This window comes from Cavia porcellus, unplaced genomic scaffold, assembly GCF_034190915.1.
Source record: "Cavia porcellus strain 051 isolate PalLab524CR breed Dunkin Hartley unplaced genomic scaffold, mCavPor4.1 scaffold_16, whole genome shotgun sequence".
Classification (NCBI taxonomy): domain Eukaryota; kingdom Metazoa; phylum Chordata; class Mammalia; order Rodentia; family Caviidae; genus Cavia; species Cavia porcellus.
The window spans coordinates 35,720,260-35,744,135 of NW_026947499.1; the positions used below are offsets into that span (position 1 = coordinate 35,720,260).

Here is a 23,876-nt window from a genome sequence, read left to right on the forward strand (position 1 = left end):
GTTACTGAGTGTTTAGTTTGCATCAAGCACTCTAGAGACTGGTAATATAGCCACAAACATCACATGTCCTTCTGCTTGTGTGTGGAGTGGTGGCAGGATCTGTTTGTTTTCATCTGAACAATGATTTACATACAGTAAATACCCATGACTGAAATATAAGAGCTCAGTTACTTCTTACCTATTTATATACTCATGTGACCACCATCCAATCAAGATGAGACAGTTCCATTGCTTTTATGGGTGTGGTGGCACACACCTGTAATCCCAGTACTCTGGAAGCTGAGGCAGGAGGATTGTTACAAATGAGACCAGCCTGGGCTAGAAAGTGAGCTCAAGGCCAGCCTGAACTGCATAATGAGACCCTGCCTCAAAAAATCAGGAGGTGGAGAAAGGGATAATTTGATGCATAACAAGACAAATACAGGGAAATGTTAACTGTAGTGAACAAAGGTAAACATTCACTGTGCAGCTATTTCAATTTTTCTGTTCATGTGAAAGTTTGCATAGTAAAATGTTGGAAGACTCTTAGAAAAATACTATTAAGGGGCTGGGAATTTAGCTCAGCGGCATAAGCACCTGCCTTGCAAGCAGGCAGTCGTGAGTTCAATCCCCGGTACCGATAAAAAGGAAAAAGACAAAAAAGAAAAAAAGAAAAATACTATTAAAAGAATAAAAATATATGTGCTGTAGTATTAGAGTGTTAGAGTTCTTGCTTAACAAGTATGAGGCCCTCTGGGTTTGATTCCCTACAGAGAGGGTGGGGTAAGAAGAAGGAAGGAGGAGGAGGGGGAGGAGGAGAAAAAGTGTAGGGAAATAAAAGAAAATGCAATATCACAGGACTAAGGGAAAATATTTGCAATGTACCTGACAAAGGACTGGCTTTAAAACCATAATGAAATCAGGTGTGGCAGTGCGTGCCTGTAATCCCAACTACTCAGGAGGCTGAATCAGAAAGAACTTGAGTTCAGGTCCAGCTTGGTCAAGACTGCAACACCCTGTCTCAAAAAAAAAAAAAAAAAAAAAAAGAAAAAAGAAAAAGAAATTTCATGAAAGAGTGGATAAAGCAAAATTGACCAACAATAAATGTTGACAAGGATATAAAGCAACTGGAACTCTTGTTCATTGTTTGTGCAAGTGAAAAAATAGCCCAGTACTTTACAGTTTGATAGTTTTCATAAGTGAACTACACACTTTTTGTAATCCAGCAATTCCTTCCTTAGGTATTTTCTCAAAAGAAATGAAAGTTCCAGGTGTTCATGGACTTGTACATAAATGTTCATAGCAGCAAGCACTCATAATAATCAAAACACTGGAAACTACCCAAATGTCCAACAACAGAAAATTAGATGAAAAAACTATGACACATCCATACAATGAAACATTACTGATCAACTGACAAAAGCGAACAATCACTGTATATAACAATGTGCCTGAATCCCCAAAATGTTATGTTGAAGCAGGGTGCATCTGTAATTTCACCTATGCAGAAGGCTGAAGCAGGAGGATTTTCAGTTCAAATCTAGGTTGGGCAACTTAGTGAGACTGTCCCAAATTTTTAAAAAATTTAGGAGCTGGGGCTACAGCTCAGTGGTGGAGCACTTGCCTCACATGAGCATTGCCCTCAATTCCCTCGCCAATACCACACACATGAACACACACACAAAGTACACTGAGCTGAGGAAACCAGGCAGACAGTGGCATATACCTTTTATATCGAATCTAAGAGCAGGCAAATCTAAGTTTTGGAGCTAGAAATTAGATCAGTGGTTGCCTCTAGGCTTTTTTTTTAAAGTAAAAATGTTCACATGCCTATAATTGTGCCTCAGAAAGCTGAGGCAGGATGATTGTAGATTCTAGACCAGCCTGGGCAACTTAGACCTTGCCTCAAAATAAAATAAAAAGTAAAAAGTAAAAAGAACTGGAGTGTGTCTCAGTGGTAGAGTACTTGTCTAGCATATGTGAGGCTGTGGGCTCAATCACTACTATAGGAGGGGATAAGAATGTCTAGCCCACAATATTAAGGCTTTTGCCCTATGGGGCACAATTGTTTTGCACAGCCGGCTGAATTTGTGTTTGCTTTGGGGTTGGTCTTTGGGTGGGTCTGTATCCACATAGAGAAAATCAGGAGCTACAAATGCAGAGAGGGTCACTGGAGCACAGGTGACTATACAACCTCAAAATTCCCCTAAATTTTGAGGAAGGCTTTGGACATCGGGGTGTGAATGAGCTTATCTCCATTTCTAAAGGTTCACACACTTCTGAGGGCTTATTTCTCTGTATAAGAATCAAGGTGAGAGACATGTCCCTGGCCTTTTTCATTGAATACCATCATCTCCCCTTCTGCTGCCCTCTGCTCCAGTCCTTCCCTGCAAACTCATGAGCCCCCATGTGAGTTGGGTCTTGTCCATGAAGCTGCATAACCAGCAGGCAGTTGCTGATGCAGCTTTTGATGTTAGCTTGAGAATTGGCTACAAGTCCTTCCTACCACACTGTAGACTTGAACAAAGCATTCATTTCTGCTCCTTGGCTCTGCCAGTGACAAGAAAGCTGACTGAAGCAGCTCTCCAGTCCTGGAGAAAATGCTGTCTGTCCCAGTGGAACAGATGGCATCTTTTCCCTGCTATTCTCCATCACTGCCAGAGAAGAACAGCTATTAAATAGTCCTGCTACTTAAGCATATATCAGAGCCCTTGAAACTGTGTCCCCTCCCACACTGAATGGGATTGACTTGTGTAACCAATAGGATTTTGCAGAAATGACAGTGTGTGACCACAGAAGCAGTCAATAAATATACTTCAGCCCTGTCCTACTCCCTCTTGGAGCACTCACCCTGGCAAAGGATGCACAGTGTTGGGAGGACAGTCATGTGGTCCTGTGGAGATACATGTGGCAGGGGGACAGAGTCCTCTCGCCAGGATCCCACACTGAAGTGTCACCCCTGAAAGTCCAGCCTGTTGGAAGGCAGATGCTGCCCTGGGCAAGCTGTCAGATGAGTAATCACAGCTGGTGTGCTGACTGCAGCCTTGCTGAAAGCTTGACCCAGAGCCACCTGGCTAAGCTGGAGAACAGAAACAGCTTGAGATAGTAATTGTTGAGCCACTGGGTTTAGGGGTAATTTGCTACTCAGCTAGATAATTAATATGGTTTGAGTACAGCAGTAAACACCATCCAAAAGTCTGGGAGGTGTTAAGCCAGGCCACATTGGTGCTATCTGAGTTAGGATGCCTTAACTGTGGGTGATACAAAGGCCAATGAAAATTGTTTAAACCATAAAGAAAATAGTTTATTTTATATAAGAAGTCTGATGTAGCATGTAATAGTAGCTCAGTGATATCAACAGGGGTCACTACAGATAGAGAGCCATTGAGAAATTATTAAATATTCAATCTAGATTAATATATATCTAATACGGTCTCAATATATGTATTAAATATAGGTATTAAAAAGAAAAATGACAATACAAGACGCAAGCTAAGTGTAGTAGCATACTTCTTTAATCGCAGCAGTCTGAAAGGGTGAGACAAGAGGACTGCAAGTTTGAACCCAGCATGGACAATTTAGTGACTTAGGAAGACCCCCATCTCAAAAAAACTAACAAAAATAAATAATTCTTGGTATGTTGCACAGCATGAAGGCCCTAGGTTCAATCCACAGTATTCCAAAGAAAAGAAGAAAAGGGGAGGAGCCAGGTTAAATGGCTCAAATCTGTGATCCCAGCACTCAGAAGGCTGAGGCAGGAGGATTGCTGTGAGTTCAAGGCCAAACTGTACTGTGAGTTGAAGTTCAGCCTGAACTACATAGTGAGACCTTATCCAAAAAAAAAAAAAAGAAGAAAGAAATGAAATGAAAGGGAGACAAAGAAACAAAAATGAGAGAAATCCAAGAGACAGATAAATCAACTATCAGTCACAGATTTTAAAGTGTCTTTCCATAATGTATAAATCAAGCCTAAAAAACCCTAAAATTAACAGTGAACAAATTTGATCTGAGGAGTGCACCTGTAATATTGCAGAAGAGCCTTTTTATAAAGCACATACAAGAAAGTTATGAAAATTGATCACAAACTAGGGCACAAAGCAAATCTCAACAAATTTCAACGGTTTGGTATACCATAGAAACTACATCCTTTGACCACAATACGGTTCACTTATAAATAATTACAAAAAGTGAACTAGAAAAACCTGTAAATTTAGACATGAAATAACTCATGACTCAAAGAATTGATAAAATCAGAAAATACAGAGATGTGAATAGCGATAAAACACTACATGTCAAAATTTGTGAAGTAAAAGTGATAGAGAGGAAAGTGCACAGCCTTAAAAGCTTACAAACAATGAAGGAAAGGACTGCAGCTTAGAGTAATGAAGGTTTACCTCCTGGAGTGGGGGAACAGACCTGCCTTCCCTCAAGAAGGGGCTACTTGTTAAACAGTACAGATAAGAGTTCTGCATTCAACGAAGAATCGGAGAATTGTGTTGAAAGCAGTTTCCAAAGCAGAAGTGTGTGCTGGCAGTGGGCTTGTTCAAGATGCAAGTTGGTTATCTGAGCCATGCATAGTAGTGCACACCTATAATCCCAACCACTCCAAAGGCTGAGGCAGGATTGCAACTTGGATGCCAGCCTGGGCAACTTGGCGAGACCTTGTCTCAAAATAAAATAAAAAAGAGCTGAGTATGTAGCTCAGTGATAGAGCTCTTGTCTTAGCATGCACGAGGCCCTGGGCCCCATCCTCAGTATGAATAAATAAATAAGGTTGGTTATTGGTTAACAACAAGTAGATCTAGGATGCAGCTTCTCAAACAGAAGCACTGAGCTCAAAGTCATCCATGAATACTCCTACTGCATCAGACTTTGAGGGCCACTGATATAATCTGTCTGTGGCAGTGTTTGAGATATGAACCAGCACGGATGTCACATATGCCTTCCTGGACAGTGACATAAACTTTCTGAGTTGTGTGTGTCAGTGGTTTGACAGAGAGGAAAGCCCCCGAGACATAGTTATAATGTCTGATGTCTTGGTCCACCCTGCACTTCTCACTAGATGCATCACTATTTCCTGCACTTCATTGCTCTTAATTTGGTTTCTTTTTGTGCTCATTCTACTGTTTATCCTCCTTCTTTTTATGTTTTTTTGTTTCTTTAAGACAGTGTCTTTTCATGCAATACTTCAGAAAGTTTTTCTTTCATTAATACAACTTATAATTAACAGTACTTCATATTCATAATCAACTCTTCTCACAGATCTCAGAATACAATTCAACATTTTGGACTTCTCTGAGCTATACAGGATAGATAAGATTTTATGAAATATAAGCTTTGGTAGGTCTTCCTGGAAGTAAAGAGTACGTTTAAACTAGGACAAGCTCAATTTGAGTCTTGTCTACAATCAAGCAGGTGTTAATCTATGTTCTTCTTCCTAACCTTTTAAAACCAAAAGCTGAGTTCAGATAGTTTGCTATCAATATAATAGATGTCAAATGCTATAGACAGTTAAATAGACAGTTAAGAAGGTAATCTTAACTGTAGGAATTCATAGCTCCACTCCAAGTAGCAACATAAAAATCCAGACTTCTTTCTTTTTATGTGTCGTCTTAAAGACCTGGCTTTTGGGAACTGCTATGGGAAAAGACAGGGAAAGTCTTGCTGAAGATTTCAGAAGTCAGTCTAGGTGTGCCTGTATCCCTTCAGGCCACGTTATATTACCCAGAAAGGGTCACATGGTTCCACTTACCACAGCTCTCACTGTGTGTGATAGACCTTGAGACCTCTCTGGAAGGAGGGCAGGCATGCATACTTGGGGTATCACTATGCCCAGAACCTATTTCATTGGCTACTGTATTTGTTGTTCCAGTTGTTCAATCATTTTATTGGCTGGAATCACTTGTTACAGTGATTAAGGAAAGTATTAGAATGGCTTATAGTTTGCTTTTCATTTTATTCTATTCCATTTTATTTTATTTCATGAACAGAGTGTAATTTTATTGTCCACAAATTACTATGCCAAATGTCTTAGAACTGGAGTCTTATAGAAGGCAACCTTTTCAGATTGAGATATCCTCTTACTACTATTAATTTAATATTCATGCATATTTTGAATATCTTGATAACTTATTTCCTCTAGTTATCCCCTTTAACAGTTTGTTCATCCATTCCCTTATTGGACTACTTGGTTGCTTCTAGTTAAGACAGGCTCTTACTATGTGGTCCAGGTTGGCTTTCAGCTCACTAATATAGCCTACACTGGTCACAAACTTGTGGTGATCCTCCTGCCTCAGCCTCCCTTAGTGCTAGGATTATAGTCATATGTCACCATGCTGAGCTAAACTCAGTTTCTTCATCTGTGAAATACTACTTTTGTCATTTTAAGGGTTACTGCTGGACTCAGTAGTGTTTTTTGTAATTCAAATTGTCATCCCAATATCATTTATGGATCCTTCATCCTCCTGCAACAGCTACCTGCTGAATTCTGCTAAATTTGTACCAAGGGTCTGTCTGTCCTATTGATCTGCTTATTCTTACACTAGTTCTACACTATTTCTTCCTCCTTTTTCCTTTCCTTTCTTTTTTTCCTCTTTTTTTTCCCCCTTGAGACAGAGTCTCATTATACAGCCCAGAGTGGCCTTAAACTTACCACGTAACCCTAACTGGCCTCAAATTCCCAGTGACCCTCCTGCCTCATTCTCTCTATTCTGGGATTATAGTTGTGCACCCCAAACCTGACTCTTTATCATAAGATTAAAAGCATAGATAAGTGGGAAGTTTCTCCCCAACTTTTTTCTCTAGCTACCCTAGAAGAAGCCAACAGTACTATTATTATGTGATTTCTTTTGGAGACATTTTATATGCATATATTCTCACATATATTTATACATGTGCATATATTTTCACATATAAGCTTACACATATTCTTTCCCCTTTTGCCTACAAATAGAAAATGTGTGTATGTAAGTTTTTTTGGTATGTTGGGGAGGGAACCCAGGGTATTCCCCTAACCTGCTAGGCAAATACTCTACCACTTGTAGAGCTACATCTCCAGTCCTAGAAACAAATATAAATCGTCTCAGTATATATCTTTCTTCTATTTTTAAAATTTTTCCTACCATGGCATAAGTGCCTGCCTGGCAAGCACAAGGTCACGAGTTCAATCCCCAGTACCAAAAAAAATTCTTACCACATAATGCAGATAACATGTGGATTTGAGTTCCAGTTCTGCATTTTACTGAGTTTATCAGTTTCCAATGCCTGTTCTAATAAATTTCTACAAATTGGATGTCTTAAAACAGTAGAGGTTTATTCCTTCTTAGCCTAGTCTGGAGCCTAGAAACCTGAAACTGAAGTATCATCACGGCCATGCTTTTGCTGAGACTCAAAGAGTGGACCCTTGCTAGCGTCTTTCAGCTTCTGGCGGCTGCCGTGTTCTCCTTGGTGCATTGATGCATTGTACTACCTCTGTCTCTGGGCTCACGTGGCCTCTTCTCTCTGCGCATCCGTCTCTTCCTGGCCACCTTAGAAAGGGCATAAGATACTGGATTCAGGGACTACTCTGATCCAGTATGACCTCATATTAAGTTCACTGGTTATATCTAATAAAAACTTTATTGCTAAGGTTCTGGGCGGACGTGAATTTTAAAGGAGCCACTATTCCACCAGAATACAGCAGTTGCTGGCAGTGAGAGCTAGACAGTCCCCCCGGATGACGTTTCTTATGGTTAGATTTTAACTACAGCAGTTGACAGTGCACACCAGGAATGAAGCAGGGGTTTAAGCACTGATGCTGAGCCTGGTAGCACTGAAAGCCGGCCTTCAGCTGGAGAAAGCAACGGGACTGGAGGATAAAGCAAGAATGTGCTCCCATACCTTCACCTCTCAGACCCTGGGAACCTCCTAGTGGGGGTTGGGGGGCAAAGGGAATGTGATGGGGCTTTGCATTAATTAGAATTAGGTTCAACTTTGAATAACATAAAGCCCCCCCAAATAACTGAATTAAGCAAGGTATAAATGTATATCTCTTTCACAGTCAAAAATTTTAGATAATCAGTCCAGAGCTGGAAAAAAATGCAAACTGTTTTTCTCTGTGACTTCTGTTCATAATGTCACTCATCATCCAAGATGGCTGCTGGTGCTCCAGTCATTAACTTCTACATCCAAACCAGCAGCAAAGAGGCTAGAGGAAAAGGTTAAAGATACCCACCCACTTAGGTTTGTACTCCAGTGGTCACACCAAGGTATAAGAGAGATGTAAGATGTAGTCTTGATACTGGGCAGCTGAATCTATGTAAAAGTTGGGAGTTCTGTTCCTAAGGATGAGAGAGATGACATACGGAGGGAGACATAGAAGCCTGTTCACAGTTTTGAACAGCCTCTGGGGTTGTGGGAGTCCTCTCCAAGCAGGTTGGCTGCTGTTTCTCTCCCTGGGGCTCTAGTGAATAGGATTGCTTCTTCGTGGAGTCATGAGAGTGGGGCATGAGTATGCATGCCCCTGATGCTTGGGCACAGTGTACAGCATGTGGTACGTGCTCAGTTAGTGACAGACTATAATTTTCACTTCAAATCAGATGAGGTCAACTGGTCTTAAAATCTAGGGAGCCAAATCATCATCACTGGTTTATGATTCCCCAGGATCTGCCTTTTGGTGCAGGAAAGTTCCGATGTCACTTCCAAAGGGACCATTTGTCCCAAGACTCACACTCCTTCCCTTCTGCTCTGGGCCCCTGGAGCCTGGGAGCAGAAGCCTTCTAATGTACCCACCTGCGTTCTTGCCACCTTCCCTCGGTCTCCTCCTGGCACAGGATAAGGGTGGAGGCAGGCAGCGAACCCTGCTTTGAGGGCTTTGAGGATGGCTGCATGCTTTTGTTTCTTCTGTGCTTAGACTCTGCAGACTCAAATTAAATCCTTGGAGCAGAACAAGGCAAATAAAAGCACCATGGAGCAGGAGCTGAAAGAAGTAAGTGAGCCAGTGCCTCCCCTCTCCCCAGCTCCCACCTGAGGGAGCAGAATCGGTGAGCAAAGCCAGAATCCAGTCTCCCTGAATCGCTACTCTTCACACAGAAAGAGAGGAGAGGCTTCTTGAAACTTGTCCTGTCCATTCCCATTTTCAGCAGTGTTCTGTTATATGAACTTAAACATCAGGCACCAACTCCCCTACCAGCCTTAGATCTCACAGTTGTTTTTGAGTCAGCATAGACTGGAAGGTGAACTTACACCACAGCTAGGTGCCAGTGTCCCTAACTAGAAGAAAATGGCCCAAAGGATAGAATGTCTGCCAGCTTGCTCTGCTCCACTCCAGCAGCCCTGATCCCAGAACCCCCCTGTCTAGAAAGCCGACAGGAGCGCCCTGGCAAGCAAGGCCAGCAGGGCTGACCTGGAGGTGGTGGTGACAGAGCTGAACAGCATGATTCAGAGCATGCTCTTGAAGGTCTCGACCAGTGAGGATAACTGGAAGAAGTCGGTAAAGCAGCTGAGGAAAGACATGGCCACCAAGGTGAGTACCCCTGTGTCAGCCGTCTTTCGCTGCATGACAAATTACCCTAGAACTTAGCGGCTACAAACAGCAAATGCTGATTCCAGAAGCAGTAATTTGGGAGCAGCTGAGCTAGGTGGCTCAAGGCCTCTTATGAGGTCATCCTGGGCTTTATCATCTGGCTTGAGTGGGGCAAGAAGGGCCACCTCAAAGATAGTACCCTCAGCCATGCATGGTAGTGCATGTCTATAATCCTACCTACTTAGGAGACTGAGGGAAGAGGATTGCAAGTTCAAGGTTAGCCTGAGAAACTTAGAGATCCTGTCTCAAATTTTTATTTTATTTTATTCTATTTTATTTAATTTATTCATTTATTTTGTTATCAGAGATCGAACTCACAACCTTCTGCTTGCCAGAACAGGTGTTTATGCCACAGAGCTAAATCCCTGGCCACTGTCTCAAAATTTAAAAAATTTTTTTTAAAAAGGCCAACGATGTGGCACAGTGGTAAAGTATTTGCCCAGCATGTGTGAAGTCCTGGGTTAAACCCACAATTAAAAAAAAAAAAAGACATCAGGCTGGGAATTTAGCTCAGTGGCATAAGTACTTGCTTGGCAAGTGCAAGGTCCTGAGTTTGATCCCCAGTACCACAAAAAAAAAAAAAGACATCCTCATGCCTTCAGTTTAGACTATATGCACTGTTTCTCAAGACCACTTGGGTAGTGAGAGCCCCCAGAGCAAGGGCCCAGGAAAGCAAGAAAGAATCTGTTGATCTCTCTGGGAAAGGTAGTCCATGCATGAGTCCCAGCACTTGGGAAGCTGAGGCAGGAGGATTGCAGGAGAACTACATAGTGAGCTCAAGGTCAGCCTGAGAGCTGAGGATTTAGCTCAGTGGCATAAGCGCCTGCCTGGCAAGCACATGATCATGCGTTCAATCCCTGGTACAAAAAAAAAAGGCCAGCCTAAACTATATAGTGAGATCCTGTCTCAAAAAAACAAAACAAAACAACAAAAACACAGAAAAGAATCTAAAAATCTCTGGTGTGGTTAGCCGTGGGAGTACCTTCCACCATTTCTGTTACAGCCTGTTGGTTACACAAGTCAGCCGAATTCAGTGTGAGAGGGGACTGCTCAGTGGTATAAGAGGTGTTGCAGGGGACTGTCACATTGGTGGGGCAAGTCAAGGGACAAGGTGGGTGGAGTCTGCCGAGAGAGCCAGGCCAGTTCTTCACTTCCTCTTTCATCACTTCCTGGTCACCTGAGGTGTGCTAGACCTGGGGAAGCATTGATGGGGAGTCACAGCCCATGCCCCTACTTGGACAGGCTGACCAACATGCCTGGCTTTAGGATCCAGCCACTCTGGGTATGAGACTCCTGAGGCTCATCTTTCTCATCTGTAAAATGAGTGTTCATTTGTTTATCCACTATGCATTGTGTCCCAATAATGTTAGTTACCGGGGAAAGCAATGAGCAAAACAGAAAGGGGTTTGGTCTTCATGGAGACACATTTATCAGAGGAAGGACATAACATAGCATGTCACAAAACAACTGACTTTTTTGTCCTCATTAATCCAATTCCAGAGTAGGAAGAGGTGGTGACAGATTACTCCAGATTTTACAAGCTGCAGGAATCCTAGCAACCAAATGTAACATCTGAAGAAATTGTATTTGTTTTGTGGCTTATTTGAGCCCATTCTAAAACTGGGCTGGAAATATGACCCTAGTCAGAAATTATATCATTTGTGTTAGATGTGACAATGAAATTGTGATCATGAATGAAGGCCTCCCCCCCCCTTTCAAAGATAATTACTCAGGTTTTTATGAGGGAAATGTCATGATTTCTGTAATTTAAAAAATTGATCCCACTGGGTATGGTGGTGCACACTTGTAATCCCAGCAATTGGGAGGCTGAGGCAGGGGGATCACCATGAGTACAAGGGCAGCCTGGGCTACATAGTGACTTCAGTCTAACCTGCATAGTGAGACCCGGTCTCAAAAAACAAACAGGAAAATAGCCAGGCACGGTAGTGCATGACTATAATTCCAGCACTTGGGAGGCTGAGGCAGAAGAATCATTTGCAAGTTCAAGACTACAAAGTGAACTCAAGGCTAGCCTGAACTGCATAGCAAGACCCTGTCTCAAAACGACAAACAAAACAAAAAAACAGAATAGAAAAATTCATAGAGGCACAGACTCAATTAGTAGTTGCCAGGGACTGGGGATTTGGGAAACATGGAGGAAATGGGACTTCTTTGAGAGGGATGCAAATGTTTTAAAATTGATTGTGATGTTATATAACTCTGTGAATATACTGAAAGCAATTGAATTGTTCACTTTACATTCACACCCTCTATACATACCTGTTGATGCGTGTAGCATACATGGGGGGTCCATTAGGATATATGTTGCTCAGGTGTCTCTAGATTGAGTTGGTTATAAATGTTGTTGGGTTGTTTTTTGTTTTTTGGGTTTTTTTGCTTTTGCTGCTGGGAAACTCACTTTGCAGTTTCCCTCTACCAATAACATTCTTGAAGGCATGAGCCTTAATCCAAACTGGATTCTTTTTTCCTTTCCAGGACTACCGCACTGTCTTTGTTGCATCCTCCTATTATCTTTGTAACTTTGCAGTATGAGTTAATTGACTGTCTTTCCTTCCTACTGGCCATTGATAGCTGGTACCCAGTGACCTGGACGCTCTGAAGAAAGAAGTGGTCGAGATCTGGCAAGCAGTCAAGAAGCTGATGATGGAAAGCTTCCGATTTGACCCAGATCATGCTGCAGGCTTTAAGAGGTGACCACTACCAGTGTGGGATCAGGAGCCAGGGGTGGGACTGAGAGTGCAGAAGAGCCCAGAGGGGGCCACTCTGGCCTCCCTAAGCGGTGCGAGCAGCCTTCTTGCAACAAAAGAGTAAATAAGGCTCAGAGAGGGACAAGGTGTGCAGGGCTCACAGGGTCGGTTAGATCCAGGGCCTGTGCCAGGGCTCCTGACCCCACTCACTCGGGCAGGCCGTGTGCCCCCAAAGCCCACACTACCTTCAGCCCAGAAGGAGGACAGCCTTTTCTTCTTTATCCTTCCCCTTCTCTTCCTCTTCCTCTCCCCTCGCTTCCCTTCCCTCCTCTTCCCATTCCCCTTGCCTTCCTCTCCTGTTTTCTTTCCTTCACTACTGCACCCGAGGAGTGAATCAAGGGCCTTCCACTGAGCTACCATCCCTGCCCTTTTTATTTTTGATTTTGAAACACAGTTTTGGTAGTCCATTAAATTGCCCAGACTAGACTTAAATTTACTATCCTCCTGCTTCAGCTTCCCAGAGTGCTGGGATTACAGGCATGTGCCACACCGGAAGGAAAACCGTACCAACTGGAACTGGAATCCCGTTTGCCTCGCGCGGCGGATGGGACAACAGGGTCTGCAGAGCCGAGCCCAGAGCCTCTGCAGCCTCTTCCTGCACCCGCCCGCTGATCTTTGGTTGTTTTGTCTTTCAGGCAACTGTTTGAGCAAGTGAAGTGCATATCTTGCGACCGGCAGGTGGAGATCATGACCTGTCCGTAAGTACCGCCAGGGGGCGCGTCCAGCCGAGCTCTGGGCTCACCCAGTTCGGTGAGTCCAAAGTGTCAGTGCGCCCTCGGGCGTCTGTGTTCATCGTCCCACCGTCGTCGTACGTAGTCTTACTCGTCGTTTTATATACACCCTGCTTTCCGTTCCACCTCTGAGGACCAGCGCAGATGGTGTGTGTGTGTGTGTGTGTGTGTGTGTGTGTGTGTCTTTTTACATCACCGACCCTGTCTAGGGCTGTGTATTCAGGCAAAAGTCAGTAGACAAAACAACCGGAAGGAATCCTTGTGGGGAAAACAAACCGTTATTGTACTTTTTTGCATTTATTTAGATAAAAGTCTGATCATATTTTAAATTCATTGAGAGGAAATTCATTTACCATACAAGAACTATTTTATTTTATTTTATTTTTGTCTTTTTTTTTTTTTTTTCTTTTTGAGACAGGGTCTCTCTATGCAGTTCAGGCTGGCCTTGAGCTCACTTTGTAGCCCAGGCTGGTCTTGAACTCGCAACGATCCTCCTGTCTCAGCCTCCGGAGTGCTGGGATTACAGGTGTGAGCCACCACGTCCGGCACAAGAACTATTTTAACAATTAAGTGGTGTTTAGTACATTTACAGGGTTTTGTATTAAGTGGTGTTTAATACATTTACAGGGTTTTGCAAATATTGCCTCTGTTTAACTCCAGAGCCCTATTTAGTTCCCTAGAAAGAAATCTCAACCCATTAGCAATCACTCCCCACTGCCAGCTTTCCTCCTGCCCCTGGCAGCTAAGAATCTGCTTTTTCTCTCATGGATTTGCCTTTTCTGAATGTTTCTTGTACTGAAATCTTACAATATATGGGCTTTTTGAATCTCGCTTCTTCCATTTAGCAAATTATTTATTTGGTTTCTCTTTGCTGCAGCATGAATCCTTTCTACAGCTAAATAATAATCTGTGTGAACAGAGAGCTAATTGGTTAATGGAAATTTGGATTGTTTCTACCTTTTAATTATCATACCTACCGCAGCTACAAACATCCGTGCACATGTATTTAAGCATTCATTTTCGGTTCTTTTGTACATAAACCTAACAGTGGAAGTGCTAGGCTATGCGGTTACTCTGTGATTAGTTTTCTGAGGAGCTGCCATGCAATAATCAATCTGTCCTGAGTGTCAGGATCGTGCAGGGCCTCTACAGTGCTTGCCTAGCCCTAGGACCCATGAGACTCCTTCCTGGTTGCTGCCCGTTCACATTCATGGAGAGCTACAGAACTTCAACCAGGATTTTACTTTCAGATAGCAACTACTTCCTATATTGTATATAGTAGTAAAAAAGTTGAAACAATGCATGTGGTAACTGAGTTCATTCACATCATGCAGTATAAACCAAGTTATATAAGATGCCACCCAATAGAAACCACCCAATAGAAAGTTCTGCCATGGGGCTGGGGATTTAGCTCAGCGGCATAAACGCCTGCCTTGCAAGCAGGCAGTCGTGAGTTCAATCTCTGGTACCGATAAAAACGAAAAAGACAAAAAAAAAAAAAAAAAAAAAGAAAGTTCTGCCATGATGTGGCTGGTAGCTGTGTGGTCCAGTTCAAGAGCTACCAGGGACCTATGGCTGTTGAGCAGCTGAAATATGCCTAATGTGTTTGAGAAACTGAATTTAAAATTTCACTTAAAATTTAGTTAATTTAAGTGTAAATTTAAATAGCTACATATGGCCAGCAGCTCCTGTATTGGATATCATAGCTGTGATATCCAAAAAATATTTCATGATCAGAAAAATGTTTGGAATAAATTAATGGGAATATAAAGTAATATGTGTGTGATTTTTTTTTATTGTTTTTTTTAATTACATAAGGGGGCCAGGGGTTTAGCTCAGCAGCACAAGCACCTGCCTAGCAAGTGCAAGATAATGAGTTCAAGCTCCAGTATCAAAAAAACAAATTATATAAGCATGGTAGCCAGGTAGCACATGCCTGTGATCCCAGCACTCGGGAGGCTGAGGCAGGAGGATCATCACCACTTCAAGGCCAGCCTGGGCTACATAGTAAGTTCAAGGCCAGCCTAACTACATAGTGAGATGCTGTCTCAAAAAAATTCATAAATATGGAAAAATACCAAAAGAACATTTATCAAAATCTGTGTCACATCATTATACTGTTTCTTTTTTTGCACCCTTCTATACTCTATAAAATGTTTAGAATCGATGTTTTACTAAAAAAAAGTATTGTGGCTTATCATGTATAAAAGAACATACATTATTGTTTATTACACAGTTGGATGAACTTTCACATATGTACACCTGAAATTTTTTTTTTTTTTTTTTTTTTTTGGTACTGGGTACTGAACTCATGATCTTACACTTGTTAGGCAGGCTTTGTACCACTGAGTTATATCCCTGGCCCATGAACTTTTGCATGTGGGTTCACTACCACTCAGATAGAGATGCAGAGGAGTCCCATCTCCTCAAGAAAGACATACTGTTTTCTTCATTTTTATTTTCTTCTGGAGGCAAAATACCCATGACATAAGTTTAGTCATTTTTTAAGGGCACAGTTTGGCAGTATTTAATTCATTCACAGTGCTGTGCACCACCACCTCTCTAGTAGCAGAGCATTTTCAACCCCCCAGAGGAAAGCCCCACACCCATTAAGCAGTGTCTTCTCACTTTCTGTGCAGTCCTGGCAGCCACCAATCTACAATCTGATTCTAGGATTTCACTACTTCGAGTTTTATCTTTATAATTGGAATGGTTGTTTTGGGGTCTTACTATGATCAATCAGAGCTGCTCAAGTCCTCACACTGTGGCCCCATGCTGGAGCACTGAAGCAAAGGCCGCATATGATGGTGGGCACACCCAGCTCAGCACTTCCTTCCTCCTGCTGGGAAGGCTTCCCAGAGGATGTGGGAGCTGGAGCCCTCTGCTGGCCACTATGCCTCCCACTGCCCTGGCCATCTCCTCTCCTCCACAGGCAGCTGATTACCATCCGCAGAGCCCACCTGTTGTCGAGGCTGCGGCCAGCCAGTGCCAACAGCTATGAGTACCTGCAACGGCAGCAGATGAGGTGAGTGCTGGGAGCCAAGATATATCCTGGCACATATCCTTCTGTGCCAGGAGCCAAGCACTTCACACTTCAGTCCCAGACATTGGCCACTGTCTGCAAGGGAGCCCTTCTGAGAGGAGGCTAGGGAGGCAGAGAGGCACAAGAGGGGGATGGGGGTTTAGCTCGGTGGCGTAAGTGCCTGCCTTGCAAGTGCGCAGTTGTGAGTTCTATCCCTGGTACCAAAAAAAAAAAAAAAAAAAAGATCTATCTATGGATTGGGCATCTACTGTAGGCCAAAACGTATTAGGCATGTTCAATGAGAGGACTTCTCATTAAACATTATAACCCCCTGTACGCCAAGATTAGTATGCCTGTTTCCTGGTGGAAAAGTAATGATCAGGTCTCCTTTGGGACATCTTTTTATGGCCTGGAAGATACAATGTCAAGAAATTGGCCCTTTTGAGTCCTTGTAGATTCCCTGAGGTATATTCTATGGTCATTCCATTTCACAGTTGAAAAAACTGAGGCTTAGAGAAAGCTTATGTGACCTGTCCAAAGTCATGGCTAGTAAGTGGTAGAACTGACATCTAAACTTGCAGGTTTCTCCTACTTTGCTGGTTTCCTGGGTTCCAGCTGCAGTCCTAACCTCCTGACATCCTTGGTTCCAGGGCTTCTTTCAGTACCCAGCGCCTGTGGAATGTGGACCAGGGTTAGGAGGTGAACAGCTAAGTGTTAATCACAGTCATGCAAAAGGGAGGGACTTAGGGGCCTGTGCTGAGCTCAGGAGATCTACAGCACGTGTGTGGTGGCCTAGACAGTATTCCAGGTGTGGTCAGGTCTGGGGAAGGCAGGTCTTGTTTTACTCCTCTCCCCCAACTGTGCATGTTGGCATACACCCACCAGGCCCCAGGCCCTGCAGGCTACTGAGCCACCTATACCCTGCAATATTAGCTGGGCCTTGGGATCTGTCCTTAGGTTCCTTGGAGGCAGAGGGTCTCCAGGTGGCTGCTGATCTTCTGCCCTGCCTAGGGAACAACACCAACTGCACTTCCAGCATCTCAGCACAACAGAGGACAGCTTCGACCCCTTGAGCTCCCACCAGGACTGGAATGACGGCCCCCGAAATGACCCCAACCTCAAGCTCAAGTCATACAACCTGTCAACTCTCTATCCTTATGGAGATCCCCAAGTGATAGACTATGATACTGTGAGTCTGGGCCATGACCTCCTCCATGGACAGTAGAAACCAGCATGCCCTGGTCCGAGGTGTGGGACTAGGCCTTGAGCTATGCAACTAGGCCTTGAGTTGTGGGTGTGTCTGGAAGGGTATAGCCTGGCTTTTAGGCCTCTCCATGAACTAGAGGGGGTGTTGGGTGGAGACCTTGATATGGGACTCAGATCATGCAACAGGCTGAGGTGGACATCCTGGGAGTGGACGGGATCTTGTACAAAGGCCGAATGACCAACCAGACTGGGACTCGACTCTTGGCCACTGGAGAGAAAGAACCAGCAGGTGAGGGGCATTGGACACTCCTGGGCAACCCTACTCTGATTCTTCCGGGAAGGGTGAAGGGTTAGATGCAGGGCTCAAGGCTGGTGCCATCCCTGATACAATATCTCACAATAGCTGGCACCTGCAGACAGTGGGATGTAATGTGCAATGCGCAGATCATAAACAAATAACAGAAGGTAAGAACCCATGGTTACAAAGAGAGATAAACAGCTGACCTGCAGGGAAGTGCTGGTAATGGGACAGCTGGCCTGTGACAAGGGCATAGCCCAGGCAGGGTACTGGGCTTGTGACAAGACAAGAGTTATGCCAAGGCCTACAGTCCATAGACGAGCGACTGGATCTACTCTAATGAGGAGGTGAAAAGAATTACTTGGTGAATGGATCGAGGGGAGGGAGAGTGGTCTAGGTGAAATAGTGAGCAGGTATAAAGGTTAGAAGCCAAGTACAAGTAGAATTTAGGGATGAACCATCTGGGTGCAGAGACTAGGGTAGATGATAGAGAAGATATATACAGGACACAGGTCTTAGGATCTGGTTCTGGGGCCTCAGGACTCTAGAGTTCATTACAGAGGCTCAAAACATAGGAAGGGGAGGCGACACACCCCTTTGGAGTGTTTCCTCCTTTTTTTTTGTTTGTTTGTTTGTTTTTTGTGGTGGGGTAATTGATCCCAGGGCCTTATAAGACAGGAGCTCTATCACTGAGCCACATCCCCAGCCTAGAGTGTTTTCTCTTTGGAAAGAAGTCTAAATTTTTCCTCTGGGTGACAGCCACATCCTCCCTCATGAAGAGTGGTATAGGAGCCACTGTGGGCAATCCCACTGACTAGAGAACTAAATCCTGGACAGTAAGAAAGGAAAGGCAATTGTCCTTATGATGTGCTGGACAAAGAAAGGCACACCAAGCTGTCACAGCAAACAGCAGCTTATTCTTCCACTCCTGGAGACTAGAATTCTAAAACCAAGGTGGCAGCAGGGCCATCTTTCTCTCCAAAGGCTCTTGTGAAGGATCCAGCTCCTGTGGCTCTAGGCATGCTTTAGCAATGGCCACATCACTCCAATTTCTGCTTCTTTTTTTTACATAGCTCTTTCCATGTGTCCTCCCCTCTACTGTCTCTCATAAGGACACTTGTCATCAGATTTAAGGTTCAGTATAACCCAGGATAATCTTATTTCACCATCTTCAATTACACCTGCAGGATCTTTTCTCTAGATTAAGTCACAGAGATTCCAGGGGACGTATCTTTTTGGGGACCATCAAGCAAACCACCACAAGCCCCACCCTGTTTCTGGGAGGGTAGGATACTGTATGTCTGCCCTTTGCCCAGGCAGCATGCAGCTGCTTTAGGCCCCCTACTGTGGATTTAATGGGACATGCATCGGTTGCTTCAGGGGTCACCACGCAAGGCAGCAACACAGGCTAAGGTTTAATGAGCCTTGACTTTGTGCTAAGGCATCCTCACCTCCTCTTGCCCACCTGATGAGGCCATTTACAAACATCCAAGAGAGGGTCCACTTGCTGGGAAGGTACACTCGGCAAGGGACATGGCAGATGGAGTTTACCATGGAATGTCTCATTCCCTATCACCCCTCCCCAGGGATGTTACCCTCAAAGGTATTGCTTTTCCCCAAGTGGTCATTCATCCCCAAGACCCAGGCATCAAACCAGAACATGGTAGCCTCAATAGCTTTACATTGCTCAGATTGACTGTGTAGCAGAGTGGTCTCAGAAACAGGGAGGTCCCATCAGAATGAAAAGTCTGGCCTCATTTCCTACCTGTTCTGATTTTTTCTCTTTAGTTATGAAGATTCCATGTCCCCCAGGTCAAAGTCTGTGTGATCGTGTGCGCTCTAGTGCCTTAGTTGGTGCCATCTATCCCCGTGAGTACCTGTCCTCAATTGATCCCTCCTAGTCTCAGCCCATTCCCTTTAAACCTCCAGCCTGGAGGCTTGTTCCTGTCCCACTTCAGCTACCTCTCACTTGGTCTGTCCACATCCTAGCAGCCACCTGCCCACCTGAACTGCACCGGGGCTCTGGGGGAATCCCTGAAATAGCCCTGGCCAAGAAAGTGGGGCCCAGACCCTCAGTTGTCCAGTTCCTGCTTTACCTTCAGGGTTGCTTCCTTGTCCCACGCACCTTCCCAGATTCCCAGGCCAGGTTTCTGTCCCCAAGCATCTACCCAGCTGCAGGAGTAGGACAAAGGAATCACTTACTGCTCTTGACAAGGGGCACTAGTAGCTATGCTAAGGGCATCTGAGCCCCTGAGTTCCCTGATTTGTATCACTTAGTACCAGGCATCTAGGGGTGCTTTTCAGTTTATAGAGTACTTTCTTCTTTTTTGTCTTTTCTGATCCTTAATCCAACTCAATGAAGTTAGTCAATTCCAAAGAGAAGGGAGCTGGGCTTAGCAACCTGAGCCCAAATCCCCAGAATCTAAGCCCTATTTCCTCCCGGGTGCTCTGCTTCATCTTGGAAGCCCACTTACAAAGTCATATACTTGGGTCCTCTTCCCTGAAGTTTAGGGTGCCCAGGACCCAGAGAAGCACGGTCACCAACCCTGTCATGGCCCACAAAGTGCCTTCAGTCTTGGTCTTCTCTTCCTCTAACAAGGAGGATCCCATTAGGCCAGCAGCAACTGGGAGCACTCTTGAGATACAACATAGGATTCTTCCTCCCTCCAGCCCAGGGGCCTCACACCAACACCACCTCAACTGTCTCGGGCACTACTGCCGCGACACTGCCTCAACAACCATCTCTGCTGCCCCTGACGCTGCTGCCGCCACTCATTCCAACCCCAAGGGACCCACAACAGACCCCACAGTTCACCAGGCACTTAAGATTTCCACACACTGAGTCCGGAGCCAGCATGCGGCTTGTGGAGGAGCCTGACAACCTATGAGCTCTACTCCTTTCTCCTACTGGGTTCCCTCCATGGCCCCTGGGGCCCTGTGACTGGCCTAAGAAATGAGCTAGGGGCCCTAGACCCAGGAGAGGGGTCTGCATCTATGTAAGGAAGTCCTCATGTTGATCCAGTAGTTGCTTTTAAAACTCTATGTATATAAATAACAAACAACACATTGACATTTTCATATAGAATACAGCTCTCAAGTGCATTATCCACTGAGTCAATGGAATTCCTTAACCAAGTTTTGACACAACAGCATTAAAGTGGCTTTAAAACCATCCCTCTCCTTTTTATTTCCTTGCAATGCTGTCATCAGATTCAGTTCCCATTACAGTTCTTGCCTCTGTGCCTCTTACCTGGGAGCCATTATTTCTATTAAGACCAATTTTCCCATGGCAACCAAATTTCACTGTGTGCAATCTTTTTTGTGTTGATTGTTCTACTGGAAATTATTCCTGTGAATTGGATTGTTCCTTTTCATTTCTTGGGCTGACCCACAAGGAAACTGGTACAATGCCCCTGGAGTATTCTAGAATTGTGGGGCTACCTACTAGCAATTTCTCCTGCTTATAGCCCACACATGTGCTGGGGAATAGAGCAAACCACGAGGTTGCAAAGTCTTCACTATGACAATTTACTAATCACTCTTATAACATAAAGCAGGGGTCTCTCCCCATGCCCACCTTCCGTGGGGTCATGGACTAGCTTTATCTCTTTCCATTTTGATTGTTTACCTATCTTTTCCTCTTCTCAATCTCTTTTGATTTTCTCATTTCCTTGTTCTACTGAGTTCTGCTCTTTCCTTTTCTACCGTCAATAGTTCTGTTCTATTTCACAGAGACAAAACAGCCTCCCTCTGCAAAGGTTAGGAGTGTAACCACCTCCTCAGTTCTCACTAAACACTGAAGTGAGTCAGGGGAATTGGTGGCTGGTGACAAGAGCTGTTCGGGAATAAGCTGGAGAAGGGAGGACTCTGGGCAGGACTAGGAGCCCCCAGGCTCTGCCAGGGGCAGGTATGGAAGACGAACCCATGCCTGGGAAGCTATCAGTGCCTGAGGATGCTGTTTGCTCAGGATTCCTAACAGTTCCCAAAGCCCCTCCACAACTATGACCAACACTAGATGACTTGGTTTTTTATTTGCTTTTGTTTTGTGGTACTGGAGACTGAACCCAGGGCCTTTGCACTGCGCTATGTCCCTAGTCTATTTTTATATTTTGAGACAGAATCTAACTAAGTTGCTAAGTTGCCCAGGCTGTGCTCAAACTTGTAATATTCTTGCCTTGTCCTCTCAGCTGATTGTTTTCTTTCTCCAAGGACTCTGTCCAAATGACGCCAAGCTCTTCCTGACCCAGGTATTCCTCAATCCATGCTGCCTTTGGCAGTGGCACTGGCTGGTATATCCCAAACCCCTACCTCCAGTCACAGATGAGTATTTTTGGCAACTGCTTCCCAGAATAAAATCTTCCTCTTGTCTGACTATAGATGAGGTATACTATTCAGAGGGTGACCTCTCCCTGTGCACAAATGGGACTTGCTGGTCCCTTCTCTAGTTGCCACTCCAAGCTCAGCCTCCTAGCAACTGTGCCCAGCTCACCCAGGTGAAGGGTCAGCAAAACTCACAATAAACCTTCTTCTTCCACCATGTTTCTCCTGGCAGTCTTATGCCCTGAGCTGTCCCAGCATTATGTGGGGAGCACAGAGGTCTTGACAAACTGCCCAGGCAGCCACATCTGCTGGGTATTGTGCATGAGTATCAGGGGCCTGGCTTCATTCCCTCCTCCACCAAGCAAGCTGTGGCTCCAGTTCAGATCAGCTGGGGAAGTAGGCCTCCTGGGGGCAGCCTACTGCCAACACTTTGGCACTCAGGGGCTCTCCTTTGGCCTCACAACTGGGCACCACTCTCTCTCTCTCTCTCATATCCTCCTATCTGCCCTCATTCAGTCCCTTCAAAGTCACGTCCTGAGCCCATTTCAGAGGTTTACCAACCTGAGAAATCAGTGCTTGAGTTGGTTCCTATAGGCCAGGGAGTAAGAAGTAAGGGCCTTGTTGGTCTACATTCCTACAGGTCTCTTGGGTACTTGGAAGCCTGGGACTTCATCCAGGGATGATCCCAGAGGATAGTCCTGCCCCTGGGCAGGGGGTGGGCCCGCAAGCCTCAGGGGCTGATGGGGAAGCTGCACCAACCCAAGGCTCCTGGGTGCCTCAGCAGCATGGGTGACCCCACAGCAATAAAGGAAGGTATGTAGCAACAGTGAAACCCCATTTTGAACAATTTCCTGAGTGAAAGGGGGTGGCTACAACACCCAGCCTGGGTGCTGTAGCTGCAAGGCCAAGTTAGAAGAGGACAAGGTGACCAGCCTCTTCCTGGCTTGCCCAGAATGCAGTTTCCTGGAAACCAGGGCTTTGAGATTTTAGATTGAGGTGAACTGGTCTGGCAGAGTGAGGTTCTTCGGGCTGCACAAATTGGGTCAGGTAGATAGGGAAGGAGATGGCTTCTGATGAGCGACCTGGAGGTGCTACTGGAATGGAGCAGTTATTGTGCAGTGAGCACCCTGCACCACCAAGCCCAACCCTGTCACGGCAGGTGAAAGATCCCTTTTAAAGACCACGGACTCATTAACCTAAGCTATCAATTCCTGACAATGGTAAATGTGTATTCTAAGACGGGTGAGCCACCGTGGGAAAATGAAGTGCAAGTGCCTGAAGACAGATGGATGGGCAGGTGGAAATGCAGGCTGTAGAAGGAAAAGCTTTCTCAGTGGCAACTTTCAAGGACAGTGGACTCACCACACACTGATCCCTCTTACACCTCTGACTTCCTGTGGATTTGGGGCTCTAAGCAGAGACTCTGCAAACACACAACACCAAAGAAGTTTTTTTCTTTTGTCACCCCTTCTTCCCCTAGCTCATGGCTTCATCAGTATCGGCAGAAAATTCGATATTTGTAACTTTGTTGTTCTCCAGGACAGGAGAAAAGGTTGTCTGAAGGAGGAGCCTTGCCTGCCACAGAAGGCAGCTTAGCTTCGTGTTCATGAAGCTAGGTGCCCCCTCCATCCCACCGAGTTGCTTCCAATTAAAAGCAAAGTTCTCCCTTCAAAATGCAGCAGATTCCACAGCAAGAGTTGGAAATGTCCATCTGTGTGGCCAGTGAAGTGGAAGGGCCTGTACTGGCAAGTGTGGGAAGGCTGCATCCCCTACACGACGGTCAGCTCGAGTCACTTGGGGCCTTGAGGAAATTTGGGACATATATTCCAGGTGCTGATAAGTCAGAAACACAGCTTTTCACATAAACCTTCTTGATTTAAAAATGTTGGTAAACATTTAACAAAACGTGACACTCCATACACCACATACCATACAATAGGGACTTCATGTTTCCAATGCCCTCAGATAAAATGTCCTTGCTCACTGGAAG

At 44.8% G+C, this 23,876-nt stretch overlaps 1 protein-coding gene across 4 annotated transcripts in view; it reads left to right on the plus strand.

Moving 5' to 3' along the window:
* CUNH16orf96 (chromosome unknown C16orf96 homolog) overlaps positions 1 to 22,100 on the plus strand; it is a 44,455-nt gene extending 22,355 nt beyond the window's left edge. For 2 of the 4 annotated variants that reach the window (XM_063226416.1, XM_063226417.1), the window contains 9 exons: positions 8,870 to 8,944; positions 9,317 to 9,481; positions 12,134 to 12,252; positions 12,945 to 13,007; positions 15,973 to 16,065; positions 17,074 to 17,251; positions 17,455 to 17,557; positions 19,355 to 19,435; positions 20,237 to 22,100. In XM_063226416.1, coding sequence (XP_063082486.1) covers positions 8,870 to 8,944; positions 9,317 to 9,481; positions 12,134 to 12,252; positions 12,945 to 13,007; positions 15,973 to 16,065; positions 17,074 to 17,251; positions 17,455 to 17,557; positions 19,355 to 19,435; positions 20,237 to 20,454 — 1,095 coding nt within the window. In that variant the 3' untranslated portion in view covers positions 20,455 to 22,100. Of the gene's footprint in view, positions 1 to 8,869; positions 8,945 to 9,316; positions 9,482 to 12,133; positions 12,253 to 12,944; positions 13,008 to 15,972; positions 16,066 to 17,019; positions 17,252 to 17,454; positions 17,558 to 19,354; positions 19,436 to 20,165 lie in introns of those variants that run through there. The other 2 variants (XM_063226418.1, XM_063226419.1) reach the window with 2 other exon arrangements.
* Positions 22,101 to 23,876: the final 1,776 nt, after the last annotated feature.